General features: G+C 37.8%; 1 protein-coding gene across 7 annotated transcripts in view; it reads left to right on the plus strand.

Moving 5' to 3' along the window:
* Positions 1-12,959, plus strand: part of PHF21A (PHD finger protein 21A) — a 139,373-nt gene that overhangs the window by 108,748 nt on the left and 17,666 nt on the right. For 5 of the 7 annotated variants that reach the window (XM_068683810.1, XM_068683813.1, XM_068683812.1 and 2 more), the window contains 8 exons: positions 152-406; positions 2,183-2,269; positions 4,742-5,038; positions 6,812-6,910; positions 8,046-8,097; positions 8,882-8,961; positions 9,421-9,481; positions 11,908-12,071. In XM_068683810.1, the coding sequence (XP_068539911.1) occupies positions 152-406; positions 2,183-2,269; positions 4,742-5,038; positions 6,812-6,910; positions 8,046-8,097; positions 8,882-8,961; positions 9,421-9,481; positions 11,908-12,071 (1,095 nt within the window). Of the gene's footprint in view, positions 1-151; positions 407-2,182; positions 2,270-4,741; positions 5,039-6,811; positions 6,911-8,045; positions 8,098-8,881; positions 8,962-9,420; positions 9,482-11,816; positions 11,840-11,907; positions 12,072-12,959 lie in introns of all 7 variants that reach the window. The other 2 variants (XM_068683814.1, XM_068683818.1) reach the window with 1 other exon arrangement.

Here is a 12,959-nt window from a genome sequence, read left to right on the forward strand (position 1 = left end):
AGGCATAAGATAATGTGCCTGTCTGAACAGTAGGTAGGTAGACTCAGTGCTGCCTTTTCTTCTTCTGTCGATTGTTTCCAACTAACCAACCCACATCCTGTCTGATACAAAGCGTCTCTGTCTCTTACAGTGTTTTTTCTGTTTCCTCTAGAAAACTGTAACTACAGCTTCAATGATCACCACTAAGACACTACCTCTCGTCTTGAAAGCAGCAACTGCGACCATGCCTGCCTCCGTTGTGGGTCAGAGACCCACCATTGCCATGGTCACTGCTATCAACAACAATCAGAAAGCGGTCCTCAGCACCGATGCGCAGAATGCACCAGTCAACCTTCAGACAACAAATAAGGTCACTGGGCCGGGAGCTGAGGCAGTCCAAATAGTGGCAAAAAATACAGTCACTTTGGTAAGCATTTCATGGTTTTGCCCTGCAGATACATGTGGTTTGAGTTTACAAGAGGGCTAGAGAAAATATTTAAATGAATAGTCAATTTTTTGCAGGAGAAAGAAAAGTAAGTACCTGTTACGAGGCTTCCTTAGTTTAACATTGTTAAAATAAGAGTCTAAGAGAAAAGCATTTACCATCTACATGGGTTGTTATTACTGTTTTGATTATAGAATTAAATCAGTGCTGTCATCGCCTCTGTGTAGAGTTTCCCCTGGTTGCAGCTATTGGTCATGGGGAAGTATCAATTGTTTTGCCCCTACCTAGGCTATGTGGCTGTGTTCTGCAAAATTCAGCTAGTTTGATAAAGGTGGTGTCCGAGTTTCTTTGGTTGATCATTTGGGGTCTTCGTCTTATATTTTTTGAGTCAATCTCTCGTGTTCCCTTTCTGTGATAGTCTCCGGTGTTAGACACACCGCTTAACTCTGTTCACTATCCTGTCTTCAATCACCACTTTTTCATACATAGATCCTGTTTCCTTAAGTGTATTTTGAAAGTGCTTTGATTACATCACACAGTCTTTTCAAGAGTAGTAAAGCTGCTGAACAATCAATCAGCCACGTGAAAATATAAGAAGTAATGTTTTAGAATTGGATTATATAGGCTTCTTGGACTGGAAACCAGTAATTGTATGAGATCATGACAGAGAAATTTTACTTCTGAATTAAAGATTGAAATTTCACTAAACATAAATCTTTACTTATCTTAAAAAAAAAAAAAACAAAAAAAACATTTTAATATTGCAAATGAAAGTAATTTTGCTTCCTAATGAGGCATATGTTTGTAATCAGAACGGACTGAATGGAGTTATTATGCTATTCCCTTTTCCAGTGTCATCCATTGCCCCACTCTCATCTGGCCTTCATGTTTCTGCTCAGTTTCTTTGCTGAGTAACTTACTTAGACTGCAAGGTGATTCTGACACAATAACTTGTCCGTGATTTTTGTTTTGGTAGTACAATTCATCAAAAATCTCAGAATATTTTCCCAAGCATTAATTAATCAGTACAAGAGCTTTTTGAAGTAAATTGCAATCTTATGTGCGTGGACGGAAGTACAGAAAGGTGGAAACTAACATGGACATGGATTTCAGAGCATCTCACTGTGTAGTCACTAGGGCTATTCAGAGATTAATTATGTGGCAGCTCCAATTGATTTCAGGTAGACAGCGAAGTACTTAGGACTCCTTAAAATCAGACCCTAATTGTTTCGATTGGCTTACTTTTGAAAATTTTAAGTTGTGTGTTTACAGCCCTTCATAGTGTCATTAATATTGCTAGAAACAGAAGAGTTTTAACCTCCAGTTCTTTGCTATTTTTATGAGATACTCTTTCATTCTTCTGTATATCACTGAATACAATAGGACAATAGTTCATGTAGCTGGACATCAAAGGCTGGTATTATTTTCTGTCTGTTGTAAAGCCAATTATTAACTATTAAAACAAATGGCAGTTTCCTTATCTTCAAATGAAATGGTTTTAGATCATATAGCATAGTAGTACAGTTGCACTAGAAGGAAAGATACCTTCCATTTGTGTTCCAAGGTGTACAGGAACAGGGACGTAAGATTAGTTCTGACTTCAATACATTTATAATGAAGAAGCTGTTACTGTGAAAAAATATTTACAGAGTGGAAAACCAGGAACATCAAGTCTGAAAATACATTCAGGAGTTTGATTTTGGTGAACAACTTCAAAGCTGTTTTCCACTTACTTAACTGTCTTTTATGTTCTTACAGCAGGTTCAGGCTACACCTCAGCCCATAAAAGTGCCGCAGTTCATCCCTCCTCCCAGACTCACTCCTCGTCCAAATTTTCTTCCACAGGTGAGTGTACAGAGAACAAACAATAGAAGAAAGGCCTTAATTATAGCATAAATAGAAGATATTTTCTATGTACATCATGTTTGTTGGTCTTTATTGGTGACCTGGTGGAGGAGACAATTCATCTTCATCAGGTTTGCGGATGATGCCAAATTTGAGGGTGCAGTCCACACACTTGAGGGCAGTGCTGCCATTCAGAGGGACCCAGACAGGGTAAGGGAGTTAGCCAGCAGGAATCTCCTGAAATTTGTCAAGGAAAAAGGCATAGTCTTGCACCTGAGATGGACTAACCCACTGCATTAGGTACAGGCTGGGGACTGGCAGTCTGGGAAGCAGCACTTTTTAGAAAGGTCTTGTCTGACAGTAGCTAAATGTGAACTAGTAGTGTGCCCTGGCATCAAAGAAGGTTGGCAGCATATTGGACTGTACCAACAGCATCAATGGAAGAGATTAGCCACCTTTTCTCAGCAATCATAAAAGTGGATCTGGTGCATGGCATCCAGTTCTGGCCCCCCTGGTATAAGGAGGAAGTTGATTGAAATTTGAATTAATTTCAAATTTAAGGGGCGGAGGGCCACTGAGATAGTTGGCGGGGGCAGGTAGAAATACATGACCTTCAAGGAGAGGCTGAGAGAGCTGAGCTTGTTCAGTTTATACAAGAGATTTTGGGGAACCTAACAGCAGCCTTATTTCCAATACCTACAAAGAAATAAAGAAGATAGAGACATAGGTGCATGGCAGGAGAATTACAGATAAGGATCATAAATTTTAACAGGAAAGGTTTAAACAGGGAATGGAATGGAATGGAATGGAATGGAATGGAATGGAATGGAATGGAATGGAATGGAATGAAATGGAATGGAATAGTTCAGTTGAAAGGGAGCTTCAAAGATCATACAGTCCAACTGCCTGACCACTTCAGATCTAACCAAAAGTTAAAGCATATTGTCCAACTGATAGACATGGGGTATCAACCACCTCTCTAGGAAGCCTGTCCCAGTGTCTGACCACCCTCACAGTACAGAAATTTTTCCTAATGTCCAGTCAAGAAACAATTTCTCACTGTGACGACACTTAGGAGTGGAAGAAGCTGCCCAGAGATGTTATAGAAGCTCCAAACTTGGAGGTTTCAGAGACTTGTCTGGATGAGGTCCTGAGCAATCTGGCCTCTGCATTTAGTGTCGGCCCTTCTCTAAGCAGGAGATTGGGTTAGTGACCTCCTGAGCTTCCTTCTAACCTGCATGGGTCTGTGATTATGAGATTCACATATGATGATCATATATGGAAGTATTTGTATCATATGATATGAACCCACTGAACTGGCGTTAGCAAAATCAAAGTATTACCCAAGGCCTTAAATTGCTGTTATTGTTTGCCATTCATGAGCAAAAAAGCGAAAACAAGATGTCTTTAGATAGTTCCCAAGTGTTTCCATATTGCAACAGAAAGGGACCTATTAGCAACTGAGCAGTAAAACTTGTTTTTTTTACAAGTTTTTCCATGGTTTGGGAAAGACACTGATTCATTTTAAATAAATAAATAAATAAATAGGTAAACAAATCTTGGAGGAACTATTTAATTACCAAGATATATGTGGCACTGTGGCTAAAATTCTGAATCTTTTACAGGAAAAGGAAAAGGAAAGTATGGGCTGATATCTGGGTAAGATTTAGGGACAGTGAGGTCTGTGAGGCTTTTTCCTAGTTTTCAATGATAAAATTGTAACGGAATATTAAAGATGGATAGGACAATAGAAATTAAACAATGAAAAAGGCTTTATTTTCAGAGTAATGCATTTTACTTCTATACTTCGTAATGATGTGATAAGAAAAAATTAACAATGGGCAAGAAATAAGCAAATATTGGTGGTGGAGGACTGAAAAACTTTTGTGGCCCAAGAAAGAAAAAAGATTAACAACTTCATTTACCTTTACCCTTTATCACTTTCAGTGAGAGATTGATGTATAATCTTGATTTTTGTTTGTTTGTTTGTTCAGCAAGATTGGTTGTGCAGGTGTCTATTTAGATATAGATAGAGATGACAACAGTAACAAGGATTTGCTGAAAATTTGCTGAAGGCTCAGTGTAAAGCCTTGAGACACGCTTTTAGCATGAGCGCCTCAGCAGTGCCGGTAAATATTACATGAATATTTGGCTTGCAAAACCAATATGTTGATTTAGACATATATAAGGCACTTGGCAGTACACACGCAGTATATAAATATCTGTGCATTAAAATACCATTTCAAGGACCGTGACTTCACATGCAAATGTTATGGCTGCATCTTATGCAAGTAGGTTTGAAAACGTGGCTTTTCTTTCTCATAGAATACTTATGATGCTATGCTAAAAATTACATTCTGTAAGTAATCAAGCAACCTTGCATGGAATATAAAGGCTGAATTGAAAGACTTGGTAAAGAAGTTCTTTTGCAATACTCATATATGAATCTTTGTCTTTTTTACTTTTTTGTAGGTTCGACCTAAACCAGTTGCCCAAAATAACATTCCTATTGCCCCAGCACCTCCTCCAATGCTTGCAGCTCCTCAGCTTATTCAGAGGCCTGTGATGTTGACAACAAAGTTCACACCCACCTCTTTACCCAACTCTCAGAACTCCATACATCCAGTTCGTGTAGTTAACGGGCAGACAGCAACCATAGCCAAAACCTTCCCTATGGCACAGCTCACCAGCATCGTGATAGCAGCACCGGGTACCAGGCTCGCTGGACCTCAGACTGTACAGATCAGCAAACCAAACATTGAAAAACAGGTACAGATAAGAAAGTATCTACTAGATAAACATACCGGGTTTATTGCTTTATGGAGCCAGTTCTGGAGAGGATAAGAAATGCAGAAATTTTCAGTGGGTACTGGAAATATTCGTGTTCCAACAACAGTACAAATTAAGGAATGACTTTCAACTCTTGGGGTAGAAATTACCTTTTCTTTAATATGGCTCATTGGAATCTTATTCTCAAACTTCAGGGGTTTTATTCTCCCTGTACTGTCTTAACTTCAGTAGTTTATAAACAAGCAATATTCCAAGGCTGTACTAATTTACTGGATACCAAGTACAAACAGAAGTCCGTGTTCATATCAGGCTTTTAAGAAACACTGTTTTCAGTGGGTTTGTTTTTCAGATAGTGGCTACAAGAAAAGAAAAAAAAAAAAAACAACAAAAAAGGAAAAAAAAAAACACAAAATCATAGGAGTATATAATGCAATAAGTACAATAATTTCTTCCTTGATCTTGTAGTCTTGTACACTTGTGATTGGAGACAAAATAGTCTCACTCAGCTTCTGAAGACTGGCAGTTTCCCATGACTAAATTGGATTGAATGGGCGGAAGGGAGACCTTCAGAAACAGAGCATTCTGGATGTTTAGTTTTAAAGTCTCTTTCCAGTAAAGATTGTTGTAAAATAAAATTTTGCTTTAGTGTGGGTTGCAGCTGCAGTCCTTGCCATTCATTTCAAGTGAAGCAATCTTCTGTTTCACTTTTAACTCCTTAGTATATTACATGTTAGTAATATTATAATATTGTATAATGCATAATACATTATCTATAACATATAACATATTTTTATATAATTGTGCATATATTTGTATATATTTCACTTACAACTCCTTCATAGACTAATGTGCCTTGAAGTTATCAACCGTATTTGAAGTCACCTATAGAGACTGAAAAGCTTGTGCATGAACGTTATGCTCATGTTCAGTTCTCCTTATAAATTCACATGAGTAGGTTCTTGTGTACATCAAGGCAGTTCTACAAGTTATTTAGCAATGCATGCCCTTTTCATATGATTTGAAGTTGTACTTTTACAATACTGTACTTTTGATGCCTGTTCCTTTTGATGTCAGCAATATTAATTTGCTCTTTCAATAATTACTGGAAATTCAAGGAACTGTTGAAAAACATGCAGAAAAATGCTGGTGGCTTAATAACACACGATTATTTTTGTATATATTCCCTATATGTTAAAGGGGAAAAGTTTGTGTCTCTGTAGAGATTATCTTAATTTGTAGAATCGGCAGCTGTGCCATGTGTTGAGGATTGTCATGCAAAGTTTTTTGATACCATTGCAAATCATTCTAACTTCAGAAAAGAAAAAAGTTTCAGAAACATCTGAGATCTTAGGAGTCAGAGAGACAGTGTTTGAGCCATTCATAATTCTTCATGAAGACCAAAGAGCCAGAAGTACAAAATACATGTACTGTGAGAGTGTTTTTTACCTGGAAGTTTTCTATCCCATTCAGTATAGTGATTTCTGTAATGCAGTTAACTCTTACCATGACTTTTATTGCTTGCATGGCTGCTTGGGTTAATGGAATGGTAGTGAGGCTGCTCCATCCTTTGTTAAAGCAAAACACTAATTAACATTCCTCTCACGTCAGATTCCTCAATTAAGTCTTTGTTAGCATACTGCCTGTTTTATACTGTTTTTCTCCTGTATCTGCTAAAGTATTTGTTTTGCTTTATTAGTCAAAGTAAAAAAGTCATTCTTATCACTGAATGAAAGAAACACTGTTCCTTTTCAGACTATTAAACCACATGTGGAAGCAGAAGAGAAGCAAACAGAAAGTCGTACAGTTACTCCACCTGCTGCACCGAAGCCAAAACGAGAAGAAAATCCACAGGTATCAGAACACATCCAGAGCGTTCTTTTCAGACAAAAAAGAAGTACTCTGTCCTTCAGAAAACAAATTTTCTCCTCTGTTCCATCAAGACTCCTAAGTTTTTATGTTCCTTACATTCCTGTTCGACAGCAATAGCTGATTGGGCTAAAGAATAAGAAATCTAAATAGATATAATGCATTTGCATTTTCAGTCCTGAGATACATTGGACTTCTGAGCCTTTTGTTAAGCTAGAAGATCATAAGTTCCCTCTGATACTTCCTTCAACCAGGAGGCTTAGATTACAGCACTGATTTCCATTCCTTTGAGCTTTTAGACTTCTAAACTTCTGAAGTTATTTTTAATGCTGGAGAACTGTCTTTATCTTGCTGTATGAAATACCACTGTTCTGGTGAGCAGGACAGAAAGAGTAACGTATGTTCACATTCTCCCGGTTCTTATTCCAGTTTACATATAGTTAGTTTTATAGTGATAAAATGGACAAAATGGGTATTTTTAAAGTCTTCCTGCCATGACAAGCTTTGGAACTGATTACAGCTAAATGTTTTGCTATGTTTGTTTTTTGTAGATGGATTCAAACTGACTACTGTGAGCATTAAATGTTGTCAGTACAAATTCTGATTTTTAGATGTCTTTGCAATTCCTGCATTAAAATTAGAATCCTTTAAGAAAGCCATAGCCCTTATCAAACTGCAAATGTAAGCCAGCGTTGCTCCTTGTAGTCTGCAATAATCATAGAGATAATATGGAGATCGTGTTCTGCAACCAGCAATGTTTTGCTGGCAAGTGAACTGTGTTGGCATTTACTAAGAGCCAATCACGTAGCTGTTTCAGTGCTGGATTGGAAGTAAAGAAACTGCTTTCTTGTTACTAGCTCTGCCAACTCTGTGATCATGAGCAACTGGCATTTCCCTACATCTCAGCCTAGTTTCCCATCTAGAAAATGGGACTGGCGTCTATCTTCTGTAAAACAGATTGACATATATGAATGAAAAGTAATTTATAGAAGCAAAGCATTATTAATAACTTCTTTGTTGCTTAGTTACCTGTCAACTGACTTTAAAGGGCCTAAGTAGCTTATCCTAACGATTGGAATTGTTACGATCTTTGTGTTTTTCTCTTTCTTTCTTCTCACAGAAACTTGCCTTCATGGTATCTCTGGGACTAGTTACTCATGACCATCTGGAAGGTAAGAAAAATGTCATAAGTTGGTTCTTGAGCTCTCTGCTTCATGGCCATTCTAAGTTGGAAGTCCAAGCATCAAAATATATCTGTATTACATGCATTTGGGATGTCTGTACTCTTGATCTTAGTCTCTGTTGTGCATCCTTTTTATTCCCCATCTTACATGGACACAAATCAGTTGCTTATGCAGCTGAGATCAGTGGTTGGGAAGAAAGTGTATGTTTTGGTAGTAGGAAAGAAGTTTGTGACAATGTTGCTTTTGGGGCAGCCCCTGTATCTGAAAAGTTATGCCATGGATAATTTTACGGTAACTCACATCTGGATTTCTCATTTATTTCACAATTTCATGGAACTGTAATCCGTAAAGGAAATGAGTTGATAGATAATTGGCTTTCTTAATCCTATACAGTGAGAAACAGCCTAAATTGCAGTAGCTTGCATATTTCTGTACTGCATTTATTTTTAAGTATTGAAAAGGTTACCAGAGGCTTTTAGTTTTAGCTCTCAATTACACTGACCACCAATTTAAAAAGTCGTAGTCAGGGAGTACTTTCATTTAGACAGAAGATGGTAGTCATTTTGTGAATTAGATGAGCACTTACATTCCGTGTTAGATCTTAGTTTTCAAACCTCCAGAAATCAGAAGTGTGACAAAGTTGCCTGTATTGAGTATGAGTGGTGTTCTGCAGAAACCTTCACAGCTAAATTCACATGCAAACTGTATTCTGAGAACTTTGTATTATTTCTGAGGCCTGTTGTTCTCTAACCTGAATGCTTTGTTTTACAAGAAATCCAAAGTAAGCGACAAGAGAGGAAAAGAAGAACAACAGCAAATCCAGTATACAGTGGAGCAGTTTTTGAGCCTGAGGTATTGATCTCTTGCCGGGGGAAGCTAGTACTTTCATTCTGAGCTTGTGTGTTTTTCTGCCACATCGCTGCCTACTAAGCTGTCTCAGTTCTAACTAGACAGGGAAGCTATTGTTTATGATTTAAAAGGCCATTGCAATGATATGACCCTCAGATTTTTTAAAAGTAAATACATTGGGGTGTTCTTTTAATACTTGCATTCCTTTCTGCCTTCCCCTATGTAAAGCTGACATTAAATGGCAGTGTGTGTTAGTCCTAGCCATCAGGTCAGCTTGCATATTAGCCTGAAGCAGTCCAGATGTCAGAAGTAGTGTAAAAAAGCTGACCTTTCTGAAGCTATGCTCCAGAAAATAGAAGAGCCAGTCGTCTCATGTAGTACTACCATGCTATCCATCAAATATTGCATATAGTTGTTGCCAAAAATGTTAGCCAACAAAAATGGTTCTATTCTCCCCTACAGCGCAAGAAGAGTGCAGTCACGTACCTGAACAGCACAATGCATCCTGGGACACGCAAAAGAGGTGAGAGATACTTAGACTTCTCTTCCTGCTGTGTGCCTCTTTCTCCATCTTGTGTTTGTAGTCCCCTTGTTGATATGAAGAACAAAATAAGGAAGGGCACTGCAGTACTTTATTTGTATAGTGAAGTTCTATGGCAGACACAGATCGTGACTTCCAGGAATTAGCACAGCAGGTTTTATTAGGCAGCTCAGTGTTTCATTTCAGTTTCACTCTCGCCCCCCAAAAATAGAGCAAAGTGAAAGGTGAGATGTTTGAACATCATTTAGTGGTATAAAGCTGCTGTCAAGATCCTCTTGTTAATAAGTAAATTGTATTACTACTATCAAGAAAGTGGTTATGGAAGAAGTGTCTCTGCCCAGAATAGGAGAGGAAACTTAGTGTGAGAAAAGCTTGTTCCCTACCATGAGCAGAGATATGTCCTTGGAAAGATTTTATCTTGAGAAAGAAAGACTATCTTGCTCATACTGAGCACTTCACTGCAAGCAGAGTGCCACTTGTCCAAACAGAAGAGATGGTGTTTCATATAGGTATGCAGTATTATTCAGTAGAAATTCTTCTGTAAAACAGGTGAAATTTTAAGGCTTAGGTTATGGTGAATCAGATGAGTCAGAACAGCATAGCAGAGAACTTGATACTGTTTTTTGTGCATGGCATCAACCACACATACATGACAATCTTTCCCTGATTTTTGACACTTTTCTGCAGTTTTTACAGACTTAAGCAATTGAACATATTTAAAATCCACAGTCTAACCTAGCATCAACCAGTTCCAATTCTGTTGTTTTTTGTTTTGTTCTGTGTTTTTTTTTTTTGTTTTTTTTTGGCTGCAAGGTCATATATCCACTTCACATGTACTCTCCTTGACGTACCTTGTCAGTCCAGAAGGCAATGTGGCAAAACTGACACTTCTGCATCCATGCTGTTTCTGAATAAAGCACATCAGTCTCTAGTGCCATCCTCTAATGACATAAAAAAATATATTTATAAATAGTATGATACAGATTTTATAGAGAGAGAGGTTTACATTTGATCTGTGGATAAGTAAATGTTTCTACTCCTAGTAATGATTTCTTAATTCTGTTTTATAACTCATTGTGAACAATTACTGTGTCAATGAAAGAGTTTGCATGCTTTTGTACTTGATATTCTCCTAGCCTATTTATGCATGCTGACTGCTGTTATGCTCTCTTTTTTTTTTTTTTTCTCCCACACTGTTGTGAGCCTGCACCTTGTATCAGTACCAAACTAGTAGCATGAATTTTCAGTTGACAAAAGATTTGGATGTATACATTTGTTTTGTGATTTAGTATAGCAATATATTAGGTGAAAAGCTTATGCAAGCAAGTGCCCTTGAGAGCTTTAGTTTAATTCTAGATGGTGCTGAGCATGTCAGAAATTTCAGCCATGGACATCACTATCAGAAATCCGTTTCCAAGGACATACTTAGTTCTGGAACATATCCAGACTTTAAATGCTAGGTTTAGCATGTTAATAGGTATGGACTGACAATCTGTAAACATAAAATCCGGAGAATTATTCCTAGATCCTAGGTCCTTTATGTTTACATATCCATAAATTACCCAGGAGAAGGGAGGCAGAAATGATGGTTACATATTGTTTTTTGCCACCTTCCTTTGCATACGTAATTTTATGAAAATAGTTACAAACACATTTTGCACTTCTGCTAGTCTAAAGAAGCACATAGGAGTTGTGTAGAATTAAATGTATTTGACTGAGAAATGCTAAGAAAGAGCACAGGATTTGAGTGAGGGTTACAGTGGAAGACCAATGATAGATTACAGCTGGTAGTGCTGGGGTTATGAGTCACAAAATAGGACCTGTTCTAGCCTAATTTAAAAGATGTACCAGTAGAGTAGAAAGTGCTGATCTGTGGGTGAGTGGGTTTAAAAAAATGGGAAGAAAAGGAGAGGGTTGGAATGGTGAGTGTTGGCCTGTGATAAAGGACTTAACCTTTGTGTAGATTTATGCTGGCAGTAGAAAGATAGGAATGTGTGGGATAACAGTAGAAGGGATTTAATAGTAGTTATTGTGGCTTCTCTCTAGTTTTGATGCCAACATGCTCTCCCTAAAAACTGAATAGCCTTGTTTCTAGGAATGGAAAGCATTCCCACACTGCTTTTGTGAGAGCGATACTTTGACCCTCGACAGAACTTGTTTCTATTTCCTTCTGAAATACATCTTTTAAATGTTCTTTCCTTGCAAAATTCTACTTGAAGATTTCTTAAGAATGTTTTAATCTTTGCTTCTGTCCTTCCACTTGTAACTTTTATATTAATTTCCTCTCTGTGCTACATCATTTCCTTTTTCATGCTAGCCAATGAGGACCACTGGCCAAAGGTATGTAAGATCATTTTTCCTTTTTTTTTTTTTTGTTTGTTTGTTTGTTCCCTTTTGTTAATATGTAGGTCGTCCACCTAAATACAACACGGTGCTGGGGTTTGGGGCTTTGACCCCCACATCCCCTCTGTCCAGTTATCCTGACTCCCCTGAAAATGAAAAGACAGAGACCACATTTACTTTTCCCGCAGCTGTTCAGCCTGTGTCCCTGCCTAGCCCCAGCTCCACAGACGTAAGTAACTCTTGGGAAGGGGGTTACTTTTGGAAAGATATGTAGAAACAGTCACAAGGAAAATCATTGCAGATTTTGTTTCTGTAGTCTCACTCATCCTTTGTCCTAGTTCAGTGCAATGAAATGGTCCAGCATCCTTTTAACACCCTTCCTTTTTCCTCCTGCACCTATGTTCTTATCCTGTAGAGATTTTATTTATAACTCCTTCAGTGGATTGAAACACTGGGAGGCACCAGGCATGCTAGATGAGCTCATTTCCTTTGTGCCATGTCTGAGATCTTGTCTGACTGAATTGAATCTGTCATCCATGAAAATGGGGGAAGGGGAGAATGAAAAGTATTACTTACAGACCCTAATAAGAAAAAGTTGTGGTGTTTCTATAATGAGAGAAGGGAAACCTCCCAGATCACTCAGGACAGCCAGGAGCCATGTTCACAGCATTGCGTATGGTAGTTCTGGTGTACCAGTGTTGCTGAATACATTGCCCCTGTGATCAGATCACTAAATCTGTCTTGAATAAAATTTGCCCATTTTGTTATAATTTATAAAGAAGTAGGTATGTTTTTTTAAGTTAAAAGATAGGATTTGCCACTCAAAGTACAACTTTTTTTTTTAAGTTGCTGAGAACTACTGAATTATTTCATTATTACTAGCAAAAACATGAAGAAAAAATTTAAAGGTCATGCATAAACCTCAGAAAAGAAATAGTGAGAAAAGCTGGACTGAGTTTCTGTGTAGGTCTGACAGGACATAATGAAGGGACACTATGGCTTGTCCAAAAGTGTACTCTATTCAGTATGGGCAAAACAATTTATTGCATAAAAATTCTCAGGAGTAAAAAGTAAAAGTGTAAAAGTAAAGTGCTCAGTGTAAAAGTAAAGCACTTGC

This window comes from Anas acuta, chromosome 5 (assembly GCF_963932015.1).
Source record: "Anas acuta chromosome 5, bAnaAcu1.1, whole genome shotgun sequence".
In the NCBI taxonomy this organism is placed as follows: domain Eukaryota; kingdom Metazoa; phylum Chordata; class Aves; order Anseriformes; family Anatidae; genus Anas; species Anas acuta.